Raw genomic sequence first — 18873 nt, 5'->3', positions numbered from 1 at the left:
AGTGGGCCCTGAGGACAGGAGTTGATGACCACTGGTCTAAGCCCTTGTACACGCGGTCGGACATTCCGACAACAAAATCTGTCAATTTTGTCCGACGGATTTTGATCCGAAACTGGTGTTGCATACACACGGTCCGACAAAGTTGTCGGAAAATCCGATCGTTCGGAAAATTATGACGTTATTTAGTTACGACGGGACTACGTTCAGGCTATTAGCCAATAGCTTTGGTCTAGGAATTTGATCTGAGCATGCGTGGCACTTTGTCCGATCAGAATTCTCTACAAACGATCGGACAAAGTCCGATCGGATCATGTTGTCGGAAAATTTTTATATCCAGCTCTCAAACTTCGTTGGTCGGACATTCCGACGGAAAAAGTCTGATGAAGCCCAAACACGATTGGATCATCCGACAACACGGTCCGATTGGACATTTTCCATCTGAATGTCCAACCGTGTGTACAAGGGCTTAGAGGTGTCATTTTTACAAATTTGGTTTATATTAGTCTATAATTCCACAAAATGAATAATGACAGATCCTCCTATTCGTGTTGGTCAACTTGTAATGTACCAATTACTTTGCACAATATAATTAGAGCTAAAACAAATGTTACATAGGAAAACCTTTTACGATTGCTGTCCCACTTAACATTTCAGGATTCATGCTACAGGAGATAACAAGAACTGAAATAAAGGTAGATGGAGTGGGTTTAAGCACAGCCAGAGTTTCTATACAACATTAGTACTTCATAGATTTGATGAATCCTTGCATTTGGTTAGTAGTTTATCTTTTTCGGCCATTGCATAGATTAGTTTACTTAACATAGTCTTGTGGTGTAGGTGTGATGAGCTGAAAACACTGAATGTTTTGTAGCAGAAGAAATCTGCACATAGCATTGGTAGCAGAAATCTTCCACCAGAAAGAAATGTTTTTTTCATGTAGAAACAAAATTGTTTGCATGCAATCAGCTAAGTCATAGAAGCAATCTTTTCTAGCTACGGATGCTTCATTTTATATTTTATATTGGTCATCTGCATAACGCGATCAATAAATGCAGCGCTTATACAGAAATCATTGAAGTTGTCACATCAGTTCTGCCCCCAAAATCTAATGTGTCTACCAGACTCACACACAGTAATGTCAGTTTGGATAGAAGCCAGTTAATCTTCTGGCATATTATCCACTTCAGCCCCGGAAGATTTGGCTGCTGAATGACCAGGCCATTTTTTTTTTTTTTATTGTGTTTCTAACTGGGGGGGAGGGGACTGACCTAGAGGTAATTACAGATCTTGATTCCTAGCTATTAGGAACTCCCGAACTGTCTCTCACAGAACAGAACAGGGATTTGTGTGTTTACACACAGAAGTCCCTGTTCTGCCTCTCGTGCCCACGATCGCTTGTGGCCAGTGGTCATTGCGACCACCAGTCACGAGCATCGGCACCCCCGTGATGCAGTGGGCGCAGTATAATGAAGGCAGCTGGTCGGCAAGCGGTTATAGTGTACAGCAGACCCCCCTAATACTTACCTGAGCCCCATTGTGATCCAGCGATGTGCATGAGAGCCTCCGCTCTCCAGGTTCTCTCCCTCCTAATTGGCTGAGACTGCAGCGGAGCCATTGGCTCCTGTTGTCAATCATAGCCAGTGAGCCAATGAGGAGATAGAGGGGGTGGAGCCAAGCTGGGGCTTTGTGAATGGACAAGCAGAGTATCGGCTCGAGAGAGAGCCTGCTTGGATGCCCCATAGCAAGCTGCTTGCTCGGGGGCAAGAGGGAAGGGAGAGGAACGACGGTGGGGAACCTGAGAAGAGGAGGATCGGGGCAGGCCAGGTAAGCAGGTACGTTTATATGTTTTTTTTTAATTGCCTTTAATATCACTTGAAGTTATTCGGTATTATTGATATAATAACCACCCACCATATGGCAATATCATGTCCAGCAGGATTGCCATCTCTGCCAATTGAAATCCAGCTTCAGGCTATTTAGAGCTTCCTGCCCAGTGACCAGAACACTTCCTGATGACGTAGCGATACAAAACATACGTCGAGGCGCCTTCCGGTCACATCATTTCCGGGTCCCAGCTTCCGGTTCTATCTCCAGTGGTGGTGGAACGCATGCCGATCTCCATCCTACCACATAAGCAATACCATCTAGTGCCGGGACACAGACACTGCAATGTAAGCAGGCAGTTTGTTTTTACCATTTGTTGTTTTAATAAACCAAGCAATATTACGCTATTTGGGTCCACTTTCTTTTTCTCAACTCATGTCACCCACTGTGGGGTAGAGGAGAACATAGTGTTGGACAGTCTGAGATACCACACCGAGCTGCAAGGTAGAAGCACAAGTGAATTCTGGCCTTCTTTTTGGGTAAAGAGGTCATGGCTGTTTTAGCAGATATTTTACAAGAGCACTTTAAGTGCTGTTGAATGTTTGCAAGCGGTGGAGGATATCTACAAATATTGATTTGCCGACCACATTTTCATTTTTTGAACAATCGCAGGTGAATATGGACTTTTGTAATTTTATACTATTGACAGTGTTATGCATATTTAAGTTTCTGTATATTTAAGTTGATATGTATTTTGGTATCTGTTTACAAATTTATAGATGTAGGAATTATATCTAATAAGTGGTCACAGCGCCCCCTATCATCACTTCACATTTACTGCACTGCTTAAATTCTCGCTATCGGGCATTGGCGCAAGGTTTTTTCCACTCACTGATTAAGATTTGAATACACTCACGTTCAGATTATTTACCTGAGCAGCCATGGATGTTTTTAATTTCATGAAAGAAAGGAATATCAATTTAGGAGTTCATTCAGCAAAACCCAACCCAAACATAGATTTGGACAGGGGTTTTCAGCAGCTACAACATGATATGGAAAAGCGGAACAGATTATGGTGGAATATCGCATCACTGCAGATATAAAAATATCTGCAGAAAAATCTCACTCCAAGGAGATTGAGATGGGATGTTAGTCCCAACGATGAAGTAGAGGATCTAAGTTTACTAGATGAATGGTACCAGTTTTTTAATGGATGTGAACAGAAGCTCGTGCAGCTTATGATTAGAAGAAGAAAAGCAAAAAATATGTTGGAATCTAAAATAGCTGAACTCAAGATAAAAATTGTACCATTCATGGGTACTAAGGGTTACCAGGAAGGAGCTACTAAATTACAAAATTATTTATCTAAATATAATGGAGAAATTAAAGAAAGCTGAAGAAATACCAAAGGGACCTTAAAGACTTTAATGGAAATAACGTTTATAAATGGCAGGAAGATATTAATAACCCAAGGTCTAGAAAATCCTCAGTGGAAAGGGAAATTGAAATAAGAGCTATTATGGCACATTTGATAAACAACTCAAATACAAAAAAATAAGACAAACCGCCCAATAAACCCAAAAACCAAGCCAAAAACCCCAACCACGCACTTCCCAGTATTCGGTCCCTTCCCATAATAGGTATGCACCATTAGGGAATAGAACACCTGAGTATAATGGGTACTATGATAATGGGCGCAATAGGCCCCCAGAGGTGGATATGGGGCAACTTTAAGGGTAGACCACCACCCCATCACAATTATTACAATCAAGGGGGGAAGGATGGGGATGGAAAAAAACCTTACAGGATCCCACCCCAAAATTACCACAAAGACCACATAGAAAGAGAGGGAATGGAGGAGATAGGGGAAAGAAAAAGAAACTGAGACAATTAAATGCAGGAAATATTCAATTTAGCAGGGATCCAGTTCTTGGAGGGGGAAATGGAAGTCCTAACTCAAGGTTTAAAATTTGCACCAGACAAGAACCTTGATAAGTTTTAGGTTTTTGTAGGTTTAGAAGAATATGCAAGAAAGATAAATATTAAAAAAACATTATTCATGGAAACCCACCATCCCTCCATCAGATCCACTAGCTGGTGAATTTTTACATAGCGGCCTTAAAAACAAATCGGTGTTCAATCCCAAAAAAAGGTACTCATCATTATATTGGGGTATTTAAAAATATCATCCAAGATGATGTAACAAAATATATATATATAAAGACATGCAAAGAAAATCAACATATATGGGAAGGAATTAAAAGATTAGAGGACAACAAGCGGATTGTAGTTAGACCTGCAGATAAAGGGGGGGATTAGTAGTAGTAAGCAAAGAAGATTACAACAAAGAGGAGCACAGACAATTAGCCGATATTACTACATATAAAAACTTAAATCGAATCCTACAGGTAAATTATAAATGGAACTTTCCGACTGGGTAAAAAAGGGGTTGGAGAAAAAAATATTAGACAAAAAAGAGGCAAAATATCTCATCCCACATACCCCAAAAATACCAGTTATGTATATAATTCCCAAAATACACAAATCCATGGATCATCCCCCAGGACACCTCATCATTAATGGGATTGACTACCTATACTCTAGGGTGGGTGAATATTTGGACATCTATTTACAACCCTTAGTCACACAAGGGAAGTCATCTCAAAGATAGCAGAGAATTAATTAAAATGTTGCAAAAAATAAAAGTCCAAAAAATACCATATTGGTAACAGTAGATATTAAATCTCTGTATAGTAATATTAAACAATCGGATGGCCTCAAGGCGGCAAAATGGATTTTGCGTAATCAAGCATCATTAAAAGACAAATTGAATTTCTGCTTGAAGGGTTAAAAATGGCTATGGGCAATAACATTTTTTGGTTTCATGACCAATATTATAACCAAATAAAGGGGTTGGCTATGGGGGGGATGCTATGCTCCAAGCATAACCAATTTAGTGCTCAATAAATGGGAACGTGAGAATATTTACAGTAAAGAGTGGAAGGGTCTTCTATTTTTTAAACGGTACATTGACAACATTATTTTATTATGGATGGGCCCCCAAGCTGGTTTAGAGTCATTCCTCACCATGCGTAATACCAGCCCTTATGATCTTAAATTTACAGCCAATTGCGACTCCGTAACAATTGGCTATTTAGATCTAGTCCTAACGAAAAAATCCAACCGAATCAAAACCAAAACGCACTTTAAAGTAACAGATCGGAACAGATACGTCCCTATCAAAAGCTGTCACCATCCATAGTGGCTAACAGCCATTCCCAAAAGTTGGTGTATGCAGGTGAGGAAACAACTAAGAATTTTACAATATCCAATTAGAAGTCATTACAAATGGGTTTATTGAAAAAGGATACAGTTCTATAGACTTAAATCACTGCCAAAATATGGTGCGCAACATGGACAGAGATTCCCTTTTAACTACTAACACCAAAAATACATTCCAGGGTGACCTAGCATTTATTACTGGATTCCACTGTTTATATAAGGAAGTGGAAAGAATTTTTAAAACACATTGGTCTATTTTCCTTAAAGACAGAGGTCCTAAAAAGATCCTGCCAAACAAACCCAAATGTATCTATAGGAGGGCCCCTGGGCTTAGAAATAAAATAGCACCCAATATTCCAGATCCCCCTAAAAAGATTAGCACCTTTCTAGATAGAACAGGCTTTCATTATTGTACTAGGCATGTAACACCATTAAAAGAAAGAAAAAAGAAAAACAAAAGTTTTCATTCAATAGTTACCCAGAGAGAATATCAAAATTCAGCCTCTGATTACTTGTGATTCGGCATATGTTACTTATGTGTTGGAATGCCCATGTCCCATGGTGTATGTGGGCAGGACCACACGCAGGTTGCGTACCAGAATCAATGAGCATATTACCAATATAAAAATGGTTTCCCAAAACACAGCATGTCCAGACACTTCAAAACACATCACACTCAAGACCCAAGTTACTTACATTTTATGGAATAGACAAAATTTCACAGCATTGGAGAGGCGGTGTCACAGAATGAAACGAAATAGATATATCGGCTGGACACATTACAGCCAGCCGGTATGAACATTGATTTAGACCTAAACTGTGTTTTAACTAATGATTGAACCCCTGTATTTTGGAGACATTCCCACTTTAATAATTTGGTACAAATTAGAATTCTCTTAGAGATTTTTATATTTTCAGGTTCCCCATTTTAGTATACTGATTGCTCATCATGGAGTAAATGGCTGTTAATAGCAATACATTTTTATTTTATTTGTGGTTTCTAGCATAATCATGAAATATTGATTGTACCATTTTTTAACATTTTGTATAGAACACGTCACGTTTCCATTTTTACATTTTATGCAGAGTGATACGTCATGCCGTTATAGTAAACATCAATAGCTGGGTTCAGCCTGTAAGATTGCAAGGGGTGGGAGATTGCCATCTCTTCCAATTGCAATCCAGCTTCAGGCTATTTAGAGCTTCCTGCCCAGTGACCGGTACGCTTTCTCATGACGTAGCGATACAAAACCTACGCCGAGACGCCTTTCCGGTCACATCATTTCAGGGTCCCAGCTCCCAGTTCCATCTCCAGCGGTGGTGCAACTCACGCCAATCCCAGCGTGAGCAGGGCTCAGCGCGGCTCCATCCAACCACATACGCAATACCATACCTTATAATGCCGGGACATGGGCCCTTAGCAATGTAAGCAGGCATTTTGTTTTTACCATTTTGTTGTTTTAATAAACCAAGCAATATTACGCTATTTGGGTCCACTTTCTTTTTCTCAACTCATGTCACCCGCTGTGGGGGAGAGGAGAACTTAGTGCTGGACAGTCTGAGATACCACACCAAGCTGCAGGGTAGCAGCACAAGCGAATTCTGACCACCTTTTTGGGTGAAGTGTTCATGGCTGTTTGGTGAGCAGATATTTTACAAGAGCACTTTGGGTGTTGGATTTATGCAAGCGGTGGAGGATATCTACACATTGATTTACCAACCACGTTTTCATTTTTTTTTAATAATCACAGATGAATATTGACTTTTTTCATTTATAATATTCACAGTGGTATGTATATTTAAGCTTCTGTATATTTAAGTTGATATGTATTTTGGCATCTGTTCACAAATTTATAGATGTAAGAATATATCTAATTAGCAGTCACAGCGCCCCCTATCATCACTTCCCATTTACTGCACAGTAGGTCTCCTACAAACAATTTGGGGAGCAGCTTAAATGATCACTATCATTAGGCATTGGTGCAAGGTTTTTTCCACTCAAAAGGAAATGAGGATATCATTCAAATGTGAGGAAAGTCCCCTCCTAGACAGTTGTCACAGGAGCAGGTGTCAACATTTGTAGATTTTCCCTTTTTTCTTGTTCTGGCAGCAATGCAAAATTTTGGATTTAGCTTTGCTTTTGTTTCTGATGACACTGGTTATCAGGACAGTTGGAAAGCGTGAATCTTCCCAATAGGGACATATTCAGCAATAAAAAATGGTTTTAACCCCTCACCACTCTATCCAAACATTTGCCCCAAAAAAGTTATATTTCTGGGCAAAACAAAGACCTGTTCAACCTGACACAACTCCAGTGAGCAGCTTTCTGTGCCCAAGCAGTATTATCAGCCCTGTGCAGTTCTTCTCTGAATTGCAGAATACCTGAGAATGCTGAAAGGTAAAACTGCACCTCCTGGTAAGCGAGCTGTAAATATCCTGATGTGAGGGCCTATACGTGCCTTGCTTTGTGCACTGGTCCAAAACATTTGGTAGAGGGGAGATTATGGTGTGTTTTTTTTTTTTCAGGGGTTGGGCTTGGCCCGTTAGTTCCAGTGAAGGGAACTCTTAAGGTGTCATCATACTAAGACAATTTCATGCTCCCAAGTTTGTGGGAACAGTTTGGAGATGGCTTCTTCCTGTTCCAACATGACTGCGTACCAGTGCACAAAGCAAGGTTCATAAAGAAATGATGAGCAAGTTTGGAGTGGAGGATCTTGACTGGTCTGCAGAGTCCTGACCTCAATCCGATAGATCACCTTTGGGATAAATTTGAGCGGAGACTGCGAGCCAGGCCTTCTGGTCCAACATCAGTGCCTGAGCTCACAAATGCGCTTCTGGGAGATTGGTCAAACGTTCCCATAGACACTCCTAAAAATTGTGGACAGCCTTCCCAGAAGAGTTGAAGGTGTTATAGCTGCAAAGGGTGTGGCCAACTCAATATTGAACCCTACAGACTAATGTCCTGTACACATGATCCGAAAATGGGACGATAAACTGTCTCTTTTTTTGCTTGCTAGTTGCATGTAGAAATTGAACAGGTTACAAAAAATTTCCATGCTACAGAATAAAAATTCGGAAGCGATTTATTGTATCGGACCCTCACCGCTCACATCCGTATGAACTGAACTTTGTCCCCTTCCTTTTCACTCAAACTAGGTACCAGGCAGGGGTGCCCCATTTCCCTGGGCTTTTTGCTCTATGTATTGGTGCTATATAGGCCAGTATCCATAATACTAATAGAGCCATATTTTGTAGGTGACATTCAAACAATGCAATGAATTAATAAGCAGAGATTAGCAACCATAATGTCTGTGACAGTCACGGTTGTCAGTTGTAGGAGAGCAGGAAGAGACACCAGCTGTGCTACTGATGGATCGGAGAATCCTTTCCTGGATGCTGAAATGTGGCTGAGAAGTCCTTTGTTCTATACCTCCTGACTCCTCTGCCCCCATCATCCTCACTTCATATTCTCATTCTTGTTTTTGCAGCGAGTGGCATTGAGCTTGGAAGATGACGGCTTGCCTTGAACACAGAATCGCGGTATGACAGCCTCTTCTACACACGGAACACGACAGAAGCCATCACTGGTTTTATGTCTCCCAGCTGGAAACACGTCAAGGATACTATACTACATGACATTCCACGAGACCCAACAGCTCCGCTACCAACATGGGACCACACAACATTTGTCACGAGTCGCAGCTCTCGCCTGACACGGGACGACAAGATTCCGCAGGCCCAGGCAACGGAAAACAAAAACGCACACTCTACAAACAGCCCAGACCCTTTCTTTATTTATTTTGCTGATGGACAACCACAAAAATGTAAAGTTTCAAACATCCAAAGGATGTAAGGGTTTCTATGTATAATCTTTTATACAGATTTTTACTTGATCTTCACCCGAGGCATGCCCTTCTCGCTCTCTGTATATAGCCAACTTCTGGCACAACCTACCGTTTTAAAATATTATATTTATAGAAGTTTTTTTTTTTTCTTTTTTTGTACATAACAAAACTTTGTGGTTCTCCATCAACATATGCATTAAATTAATGAGGAAACTTTAGAATTTTCTTTTTTTTGTAGGATATTTATTAACCTGGGTGTGTTTGGGGCCATCAGGGAGGGAAGGGAGGTGCACACTGTAAATACAAAGGGTGAGAGTATTTATTTTTTGTATGATCTGGGTTTATATGTTTGCAGTAGAACTCGCCTTCTGCCTAGGTCCACCTGTTTTGTTACAGTCGAAGGGCATTTTCTTGCTACTGTTTCAATCTAGATTACCTTTCTCAGCCTGTGTCCAGAATAATGTGAAGATTATAATCCAGCAAATGAAAAAGTGACATAGCTAAAGCAGAGAAAATATTTAGAGCAGAGTTGTGAATGAAACAAAAGTAAAAGGAATACATTTATATATAATCTCGTGAGCCAAGGATTTAACTCGTAAATTTGTGAGTCGTAATTAGCAAAGACGATTGAGGTTTGACATGTCAGTGTATCCAAAGCTGAGTTATCAGTTATGGTGGGATGAATGAACACTGGCCTATTTCTCAGGGATACCAGTGGGGAGATCGACCAGCAAGAGATTCTTCTCTTCTCCCTTCTTGCCAAGGAGTCTCAAGCATGGCAAAATGACCATGCTAACCCCTGAAGCACCATGGACTTAGATACAGTCCTTCATAAGCGAGGAGCCAATAGGTCCTGCATCAGGGAGCAATACACAGTGGTGGTGTTGCTACAGACGTAGCCCAGACACCAGTCATGGTATTTATGTTAGCATTTGGGTTTTAAACATGAACTCGGCTCTTTTCAGGGCAGGAGTTTTAGTGTCAAAAATTCTGCACCCGGATTTTATTGCATGTATATTTTTTACTGCATGTGTTATTTACTTAACAATGCAACAAAGTTATGTATCCCAACCTAGAAATTCATAGTCACAGTCTCTTAAACTCAATATAAGTCCTAAGCCCTTGACCTTTTAAATTCTAGGTTCACTTTTGAAAAAAAAAAATTTATGTTTTTGCAGGGAAATAATGTGCAGTTATAATATTTTTTTACACGAGCCTGCAAAGCATTGCACCCAAGATCAGTGTACCTCTGTATGGGCTGTTAGTTGGAGAACTGGAGGAAGATTCAATGGTTTAATAGTGTGCCGATTACTGCACTCTCAATCCATTGAAAACTACAGGTCCATCTGGCGCAATGGCAGACGGGACTTGAAGTTCATTCATTCACAGATCCATCCATTCAGGCAGAGCCCTGCGCATCTGTGCCAGCTTTAAAGGAGAAGTACAACCAAAGCTTGTTTGGCTGTTCTTCTCCTGTGGATCACAGGAGTGCAGTTCATTCTTTTTTATATGTGACAGTGGCTGTGGGGGAGAAAACCCCCTGCCAAGTGTCATGGAGGCCTAAATATGGATGTAACATGGTGCAAAAGGTGACCTTAGCCTTTAACTTTAATTATGAGCCTAACTCCTAAACTTCAGACTGAAGTTTATACTACCGGTACCTACAAATGCTACATTTCGTATTATAGTGATAGTATTGATTACAGTAATACCAGTAGTAATTACACTGTCATGCCAAACATGAAAGATTTGGCATCCGTATTCTCAAAGCAGAAAAATGTGTCAAGTCAAATCTTCCACCAATTCCTCAGATGCTCATCTATATGGATAACTTGACTTCAGTGACATGGCAGTTACATTGGACAGGAGATGGATAGGTCATACGGGGTGAAATGTAGCCCAGAGTGGAAGACATACGAGACATTAAGCAAAGATGCTTGAATTTTACACCACTAAATGTAAGATAAGAACCCTTGGCTGCTTTTTTTTTTTTTTAAGGATCCCCATTTGTGTCCAAATCAATGTAGCATAGCATTTACCATGATGAAAGATCAGAGAACTAGAGAATCACTCACAAAAGTCAAACAGGTGGGCTGGGAACTCCGGTGCTGAGATCTCCCCTCCAGTGTCCATGAGCAATCTAAGAAGCTGGTGGGTATTACACCTGAGAGAGATCTGTTTTGGATGGACTGACATTGAAAACCTTATTGGAGATATTTGAGTAGATAGTTTAATATTTGTGGATTAAACAGGGACACCTAAAAGGGTCATAAATTGTAATATGTAGTTTTGAGGGAGTGGATGTCTGGTTTGAGAGTTGTGATTATACTTGAAATTGGCTGCAGATCTCCTAATGATCACTTTCCATTGGAGACTGCTGTTTAACAGACACTTGATAATGCTGATTTTGGAGGTTATGTCTGTACCATCATCTGGCTATTATGGTTCCTATTTAAGTGTGTGTAAGAAAACCTCTAGTCCTTAGCAACCATTCATATTAACTTTTTTGATTGCAGGACAGACCCAAGGATAACCTGATTACTATGGGTAACTCCGAGCCTGGAACTCATTCATCACTGTATCATCTGCTTTACCAATGCGAGGCCTTTTTTAGTGATGTAAAACATTATACTGAAAGTCAGTGCTAGAATAGTAAGCCAACATAAAACACAAGCATTGGCCACCATAAAACATACCAATTGGCCACCATTTTTGGGAAGTTTTCACATTTTCTTGGGTTTTACTCAGGTCTGTTTTATGCAGTTTGGTTTGGAGGACACATCAAAATAAGCAGTAGTATTTCAACTACTTTGAACATTCTGTTTCCTAACGGTTTATGTTTTTATCAGTAGACCTTTATCACTGCGTACATAGACCTCCAGACTTCAATCATAGGACTGATATCCTGGTATTGTTTATGCAGGCAGTAATAATGAAATTGTACTAGATTCATGTGGGAAAAAAGGCTTCAGAAAGACACTGCAGACTCTGGAATGAAGTGAGACACTATAGACCAGACTCCATGCAGTCTCTTCATTCTGTTTTTAATTTTGAATGTATCCTATACTGAAGCGCACTCCAATCCACTTCATCCCAACTGCCTTGTGCATAAAACCCATAGCCCAATGGCATAAATTGGGCAAACAATTCTCCAGTTTAATAAAAAATCATTTGCACTGAGGACCTGTATACCACAATGTTCAGTTCATATAATTAAGTGCAAAACAAGCAGACAGCAGCACGAGTGCATAATCCCCTATATAATACTGAACAAACCTTCAAAAATGCTCTTTTATAAGCATGAAGTTTAAAAGCAGCAGCCCTAAATCACCCTTTAAAGTTGTTGTAAACCCTTACAGACCACTTTTTGCTACAGGTAAGCCTATCATAAGGCTTACCTGTAGCTACCCAGGATATCGCCTAAACCTGCCCTGTATTTGCATGTGCTGACGTCATCGGCACATGCACACTGACACAAACTGAAGCAACGGCATGTATGTTAGACTGTGCCGTTACCGGTGGCTCCCAAGCGCATGTGTGGGAGTGATGTCATCGCGTCTCCAGCCAGTCACAGCGCCGGAGCCGCGATACCCGGAATTAACCCCCAGGAGTGATGTCACCAGCCGGTGCTGTATACGGCACCTCAGCGAGGGCTTCGATCTCAGGTGAATATTACATAATGAGCTAGTATGCTATGCATATTAGCTCATTATGCCTTTGTGGTGTTAGTTTTTTTTTTTTTTTTTTTTCAAAAGTGGATTTACAACCTCTTTAAATAGTCCAACAGAATCACCAACAACCAGTCATAACTAAAACAAATCCCTGCATCATCCAATCATGAGAGAGCATAGGAGGTCCTAAAATACCACATATACATGTAGTATATAATATACATGTAGACATGATGGGAAACTGCATTGAATATCAAAAAAGATCAACATTCAGGTTATTCTTAGCCAAGTTTAGCCATGCATTCAAATACCTTCACATAGTGGACCTCCTTGTGTGGTCTACATTGAAGCATGAGCTAAGGTTCAAGCCAATCCCATGGGATACAGTCATATGATAGTAGGGCACTGGCCCAATCAGCTGCAAATATGGAATTCCCCACCCCACATAATAAATGGGTGGGGTTGCTGCTGACATTATTGACCTAATATGGGCACACAGTATTTGGTCAAGGTCATTGTCCAGATATGCTCAATGATGCTACCACCCTTTTGTTACATGTAGCTGTGGGGAATTCCACGGCCGCAGTTAATTGAGCCAACGGCTCAGATTCTGGCTGAACTGAGTTTGGTCCATACCTTAGAACATCCCTGTTCTGCGTGTGAATGTCGAATTTTAGGTCCTCTCATACTCTTTCATGATGAATGCTGTAGGACTTTGTTTTTGTTAGTGCTGCTGCTTCTGTACCCTATGCACTCCATGGGGGATTATGCACTTTACCTTGACTCAGCCTGCTTGTTTTTGTACTTTTAACAAAGATATAGTTTAAATATTCAGATATACAAATCCTTAGTACAGACAACTTTTTGCTGCAGTAGAGTTTGGATTTGAACTCATTAACCTACAATGTAAGACACGATAGGGAACACAGCAAGTTGACACCATTTCCTGTTTCCACCAGGGCATTGATAAACTACCCTTTTGCTTAAGCCATTATATAAATGCCCAATGTCAGGTGAAATCTTAATGATGTATTCAGCCTGTTACAACCCCCATAAATCGGGGGGGGGGTTTAGTATATGTTGTCTGTAGGTGTTTCTGCTGCAACAAATGTCTGCTCTTCATATCACATTGCCATTTGTATATTGTGATCAGGGTTTATCTCCACCACCACCTCCTGAGCGTTTCAGTCCTGGTAGTTGCCACAATGGTTTGTGCTTGACATCCTTTGCTGGTAACCGTTCCTAAAAGCCATATGTATGTAAAAACCAGAAGATGGGTTATCTTGGCCCATTGTACCCTCATAGACCTTCCAGTAGGCCTGGTCAACATGGTGCATCTGGTGACTGAGCTCAGGGCAGAAATAAACAAGAATGTTTTATGTCTTCTTCCAGTAGACACTCTTAAAAATCTTGCTGCTCACAAGTCGATCTGACTTTTTCCAGTCAGTTGGATGTTCATAGTTTGCAGTACAGGTTTCAGTGAGTCAGGACAAAATGGCCGAACCTTTGCTAACTGTATGTTGATGGCTATGAAATGGCCGAACCTTTTCTAATTGTAGAACGTAAGATGTGGTTGATGTCAAACTCCTTTACGTAACTCAGAGCACAGATATAATTCCAACTACTGCATGTTGGCGTATGTATATTTATCTACGTTTGTGTGTGTGTGACTGTGTGCGTGTGTGTATATGTATGTATATATAGGTACACACAGCGCACATCATGCAAGTCTGTGAGTGGATGCATTGCAGGCTGGCCTAGCATTGTATAAGGGCACTTTACATTAAATCTAACCAACATAGATACAGATCAACCAAAGCTGTTCATATTTTTTAAATAAGGGTTGAATTTCTTAAATCAGATTTGTGTTTTATGTTCTTTTTTTATGCTATAAATATATATATACTGTTAGCCTGAACTTTGGCTCATGACATAAACTTTTACTCTTGGCATTAAGACAATGGAAGGTTTTCTTTCACGGAGTAATGATGTACAGTAACCCATGGCAACATGACTAGACATATAGTCATACTCCTAGATGGCTTATACCTGGTTGTTGTGGGTTGCTGCACTTTGCAGCCTGGAATGTAAACTAAAGTGGATATAAAGTGAAACCATTAACTTTAGGTCCAACTTTTATCATTGCTACTCCCATGAAAAATAAGTGGACTTGGTTTGGTTCCCTCTAGCCACTTATTCTCTAAAATTTGTGGTTCTGCACCCCAGCTGAAGAGCAGGTCCATTTTGAAGCAAAGGAACTCTCAAACAAACCTGCTCTCAGCCCTGGCACAGAACAGGATAAACAATAAGCATCCTCAGGACAGACCCTGATGATGGTACCAGCTCCAGCAAATGAGAAAGTGTTCAACACCGTAACTTATTTTTTGATAGGAGTGGCAAAAGGGGAAGCAATGAACTTTAGGTCTGCATTATAGGGCAGTTCCACTCAAACTGAAATTTCACTTCTACAGTGAAAAAAATGACAGAAGTGTTGGGATGTCCCCTTTGTGTTTTGGTGTCTGCTCCCACTCCCATTCCCGCAAGGTGCCACTCTTCTGCAAATTCTTGCTTTTTCTTAATTATAGATAATAAAGCAGGGGAGTGTCACATCCTCAAATGTGGGAGTTGGGCTTATACGTAGGGATATCTCATCATTCATCATATGTAGGGAAATTTCAACTTGACAGCCAACAATGCACATCTGAAATAATAGTTTTAGGTGGTATTGGCCTTGAGGTCTGGCTGTTGGCCTGGCATGAGCCATGGTTTAAGGTGTTAAGGTTTAGGAAAGGCATCTGTATATAAATACCATGTCTTAACCCATATTTTTAACTTGTTGTACAATTCTGACCTGTTTCTACATAGACAAAATAAACTTTTTCTACCCTACGCTTGTGTTGTAATTGTGTTTTAGTTCCCTGCACTGATTTAAGGTTATCCGTACACTCTGGTCAAAATTCTAAATAAAACCTATACCCACTGAGGTGACTGTCAGGGGATGCCATACACAGACATCCAATACAGGTGATCAGATCGTTGGGCTGCATCAAGGAATCCAGAACAAACAAGTAAGTGAAAAAAGTATGTTTATTTAAGATAGACACACGTGCAAACCAAACAGCAAACTATAAACAAGTAATAAGTGCTAGATGCAGAAAAACCCCAAAAACAACTAACTAATAAATATAGATTTATAAGCACAGGAAACGAGCATAAATAACCCAGGCAGGGACAAAAGCAAAAGGGGAACAGAAGCCAGGTATGAGGAAACAGACTGTAATGGGAGAAGGTGGCAGGTACAGGGAACAGGTCTCAAGGACAGGGTGCATGGAACGGAATCCAGAAGAAAAGCAGGTTCAGGCAGGGACAAGGCTAACAGATGGAATTCTGAAGCATTTGAGCCTTGGTTAAGGGTGGGCTTATATAGACCAGCAGACCCACAACAGGTGTGCTTGATAGCTGGTTGGTAGTCTTGGCAGGGAGACACCCGCTGGTGGCCACCAGAAATGCACCCTTTGGTGCTGAGCGTAACATTGCCACCAGCAGGTGAAACCAGTAATGATACCATTCCTAACAGTGACTGGCCTCAGGTAATACACAGAGATGAAATAAATACCCCCTCCACATAAGTTGTACCTGTTTATCTGTTATAATCTCTCCTCTACAGCTAGGTTTACATATGTGCAGATTAGGAATTTGTGCATAATCGTGCGTGTTTCTGACCCGCACGTGTTACAAGGGCCTTTTTACAGGCAGGAACCATTGGCCCCTTTGGTGTGTAAAAAAAAATAAAAAGTCCAGTGCTCAGCTACATTCCTGTGGCTACTGATCCCAGCACCCACATCTTCAGGCACTGACAGCCCACCTGGCTGCAGCTGCCCCTTTCACTAGCCCTCCTGGCTACTTTCCACACTCCTTCCAGACTGCCAAACTCACCAGGCACCCAGATGTGCTAGCTGGCTCCTGCTGTCCCCACTCTTGTTCCCGTGCATCTGGACAGGATTCCTCCTTGTGTTAGAGGATGCCTCTAAGACCCGAGCCGCAGTATCAAGGTCACCCCCCTGACTAGAGGGCTACCCTCAAGGGCCTCCTCTCCACTCCATTTCCAGCTTTCACCAGAACTCCACTCTGCCCCTGCTGGCCTGATGCTTGAGTATTTGGGAGGCGCCCATCCCATGCCAACCCATTTGGCTGGGGCTCTCATCAATGCTCCAGACGGTTCCTCCTAACCTCCCTCACATTCTTCTGGAAACTTCTCAAAGGTTCCAGCAAATAGGGGGAGGCACCAGAGATGGTGCCTGATGAGTCAATGAGCCTCCCTGGATCACTCACCCTGACCTAGATTAAACACAGCCAAGCCTAAATTTACCTACACTACAACAACCTATGTACATTCTAATCTAGAACACTAGAGGGTGCTAATATGATAAAATCAATAAATCTTTATTTGTACATGAAATAATTTTCTTGTTAAAAATTGGTCCATATCTACATGATAAAAATGCACAAAATACACATTTAGAGCTTAGTAGACCAACGTGTTTCACATAGATCCAGTGCTATAGGAGCCACAAACTCTCCATATCAATATATGGATACAATATCTACACTAAAAGGAAAATAATTCCAAAATACTACAACACATTAATACATATTACAATTGTACATAAAAAAACACATTGCGGAGAAGTACCAAGCCACAGATGAAGAAAGGAGAAAACAAGAGGCCGCCCAAATCAATCATTGTACTTTATACCATATTACTAACTGAGCAGCCCTCGCACCCCCTGAGTTTTTGTGACAGCGGGCTGGGGATCTTCTCCCCACACCCGCTGTCACAATTTTAAATAACTGCGGCTGTGCAGGGCTCTGCCCACCCAGCGCAATCATTCAATCACAGATTTCTGTGAATGAGAGAATTACAACTACCATCGGCCATTACGCCCGATGGCTTGTAGTTCTCAATGAATTACCAGGGCACTGTTGAGTGCTCTAGGTAGTTTATTGATCCTTCCTGTCATTCGGTAACTGCCTGCTCGTGTGAGGTACTGGCAGACAAGCTTCACTGACAGTCTGCAAGAGCCTGAGATTGCACCTGCGATCTGCTGATCATGGGTGCAATTCTTTACAGGCTCCTAATAAAACTTTTTTTTTTAAAATGCACATTTTTTAACCTGCAAAAAGATGTACCTTTTTATAAAAAAAAAAATTTAAGGTGAACTTCTTTAACCACTTCAGCCCCAGAGGATTTTCCCCCCTTCTTAACCAGAGCACTTTTTACAATTTGGTACTGCGTCACTTTAAATGACAATTGCGCGGTCATGCAATGCTGTACCCAAACTAAATAGAGCCTTCTTTTGGTGGTATTTTATCACCTCTGTGGTTTTTAGTTTTTGCACTATAAACAAAAAAGCAACAATTTTTAAAAAAGCAATATTTTTTGCTATAATAAATATACCCCAAATTTTAAAAAAAAACGAATTTCTTCATCAGTTTAGGCAAATATGTATTCTTCTACATATTTTTGGTAAAAAAAATAAAAAAAATCGCAATAAGCATATATTGATTGGTTTGCGCAAAAGTTATAGCAACAAACTATGGAAAAAGATTTATGGCATTTTATTGGTGTTTTTTTTTATTTTTTACTAGTAATGGCAATGATCTGCGATTTTTAGTGGTATTGCTTCGGGCAGATCGGACACTTTTGACACAATTTTGGGACTATTGCATTCATGGAGCAATCAGTGCGATAAATATGCACTGATTAGTGTATAAATGTCACTGGAAGGGAAAGGGTTAACACTAGGGGGCAATCAGGAGGTTAACTGTGTTCCGTCCCTGTGTTTTAACTGTGTGGGGGGTGGGACTAATTAGGAGGGATGACAGATCGCAGTTCTTACTTTGTAGGAACTCACAATCTGTCTCCTCTCCTCTGACAGCACAGGAATTTGTGTGTTTGCACACACATATCCCCGCGCTGGCTCTCGTGCCTGCGATCGCCCTCCCTCTGGTGGCTCTCCTGGGCAAAGCAGTATATGTAGGGGATTTCGCCCAGGAAAGCCATTCTGCTGCAGTATAGCTGCGTGAGCCGGCTGGGAACCAGTTAAATACGCCGGTGTCAAGGAGACCTAAACATTGAAACTTGCATCAACGGTGCATCTAGGAGAAGCAGCGTTAGGAAAGAAAAAACGATTGACGCTGCTAAACGTAAACGCTAGTGCTCAAGCATTAATTCATTTTAATGGCCAGAA

General features: G+C 41.0%; 1 protein-coding gene across 4 annotated transcripts in view; it reads left to right on the top strand.

The window, feature by feature from the left end:
- Positions 1-15511, top strand: part of LRP8 (LDL receptor related protein 8) — a 318719-nt gene extending 303208 nt beyond the window's left edge. For 2 of the 4 annotated variants that reach the window (XR_013262405.1, XR_013262403.1), the window contains 2 exons: positions 1934-6746; positions 8595-15511. Coding sequence is in view for 1 of the 4 variants with exons in the window: in XM_077453319.1 (XP_077309445.1) it covers positions 8595-8633 (39 nt within the window). In the remaining 3 variants the exon portion in view is untranslated. The remainder of the gene's footprint in view (positions 1-1933; positions 6747-8594) is intronic. The other 2 variants (XR_013262404.1, XM_077453319.1) reach the window with 2 other exon arrangements.
- Positions 15512-18873: the final 3362 nt, after the last annotated feature.

This window comes from Lithobates pipiens, unplaced genomic scaffold (genome assembly GCF_037356315.1).
Source record: "Lithobates pipiens isolate NorthernLeopardFrog02 unplaced genomic scaffold, aLitPip1_a1.2 Scaffold_23, whole genome shotgun sequence".
Classification (NCBI taxonomy): Eukaryota; Metazoa; Chordata; class Amphibia; order Anura; family Ranidae; genus Lithobates; species Lithobates pipiens.
The sequence above is the reverse complement of the archived record's forward strand: the minus strand, read 5'-3'. Positions and strand labels throughout refer to the sequence as shown.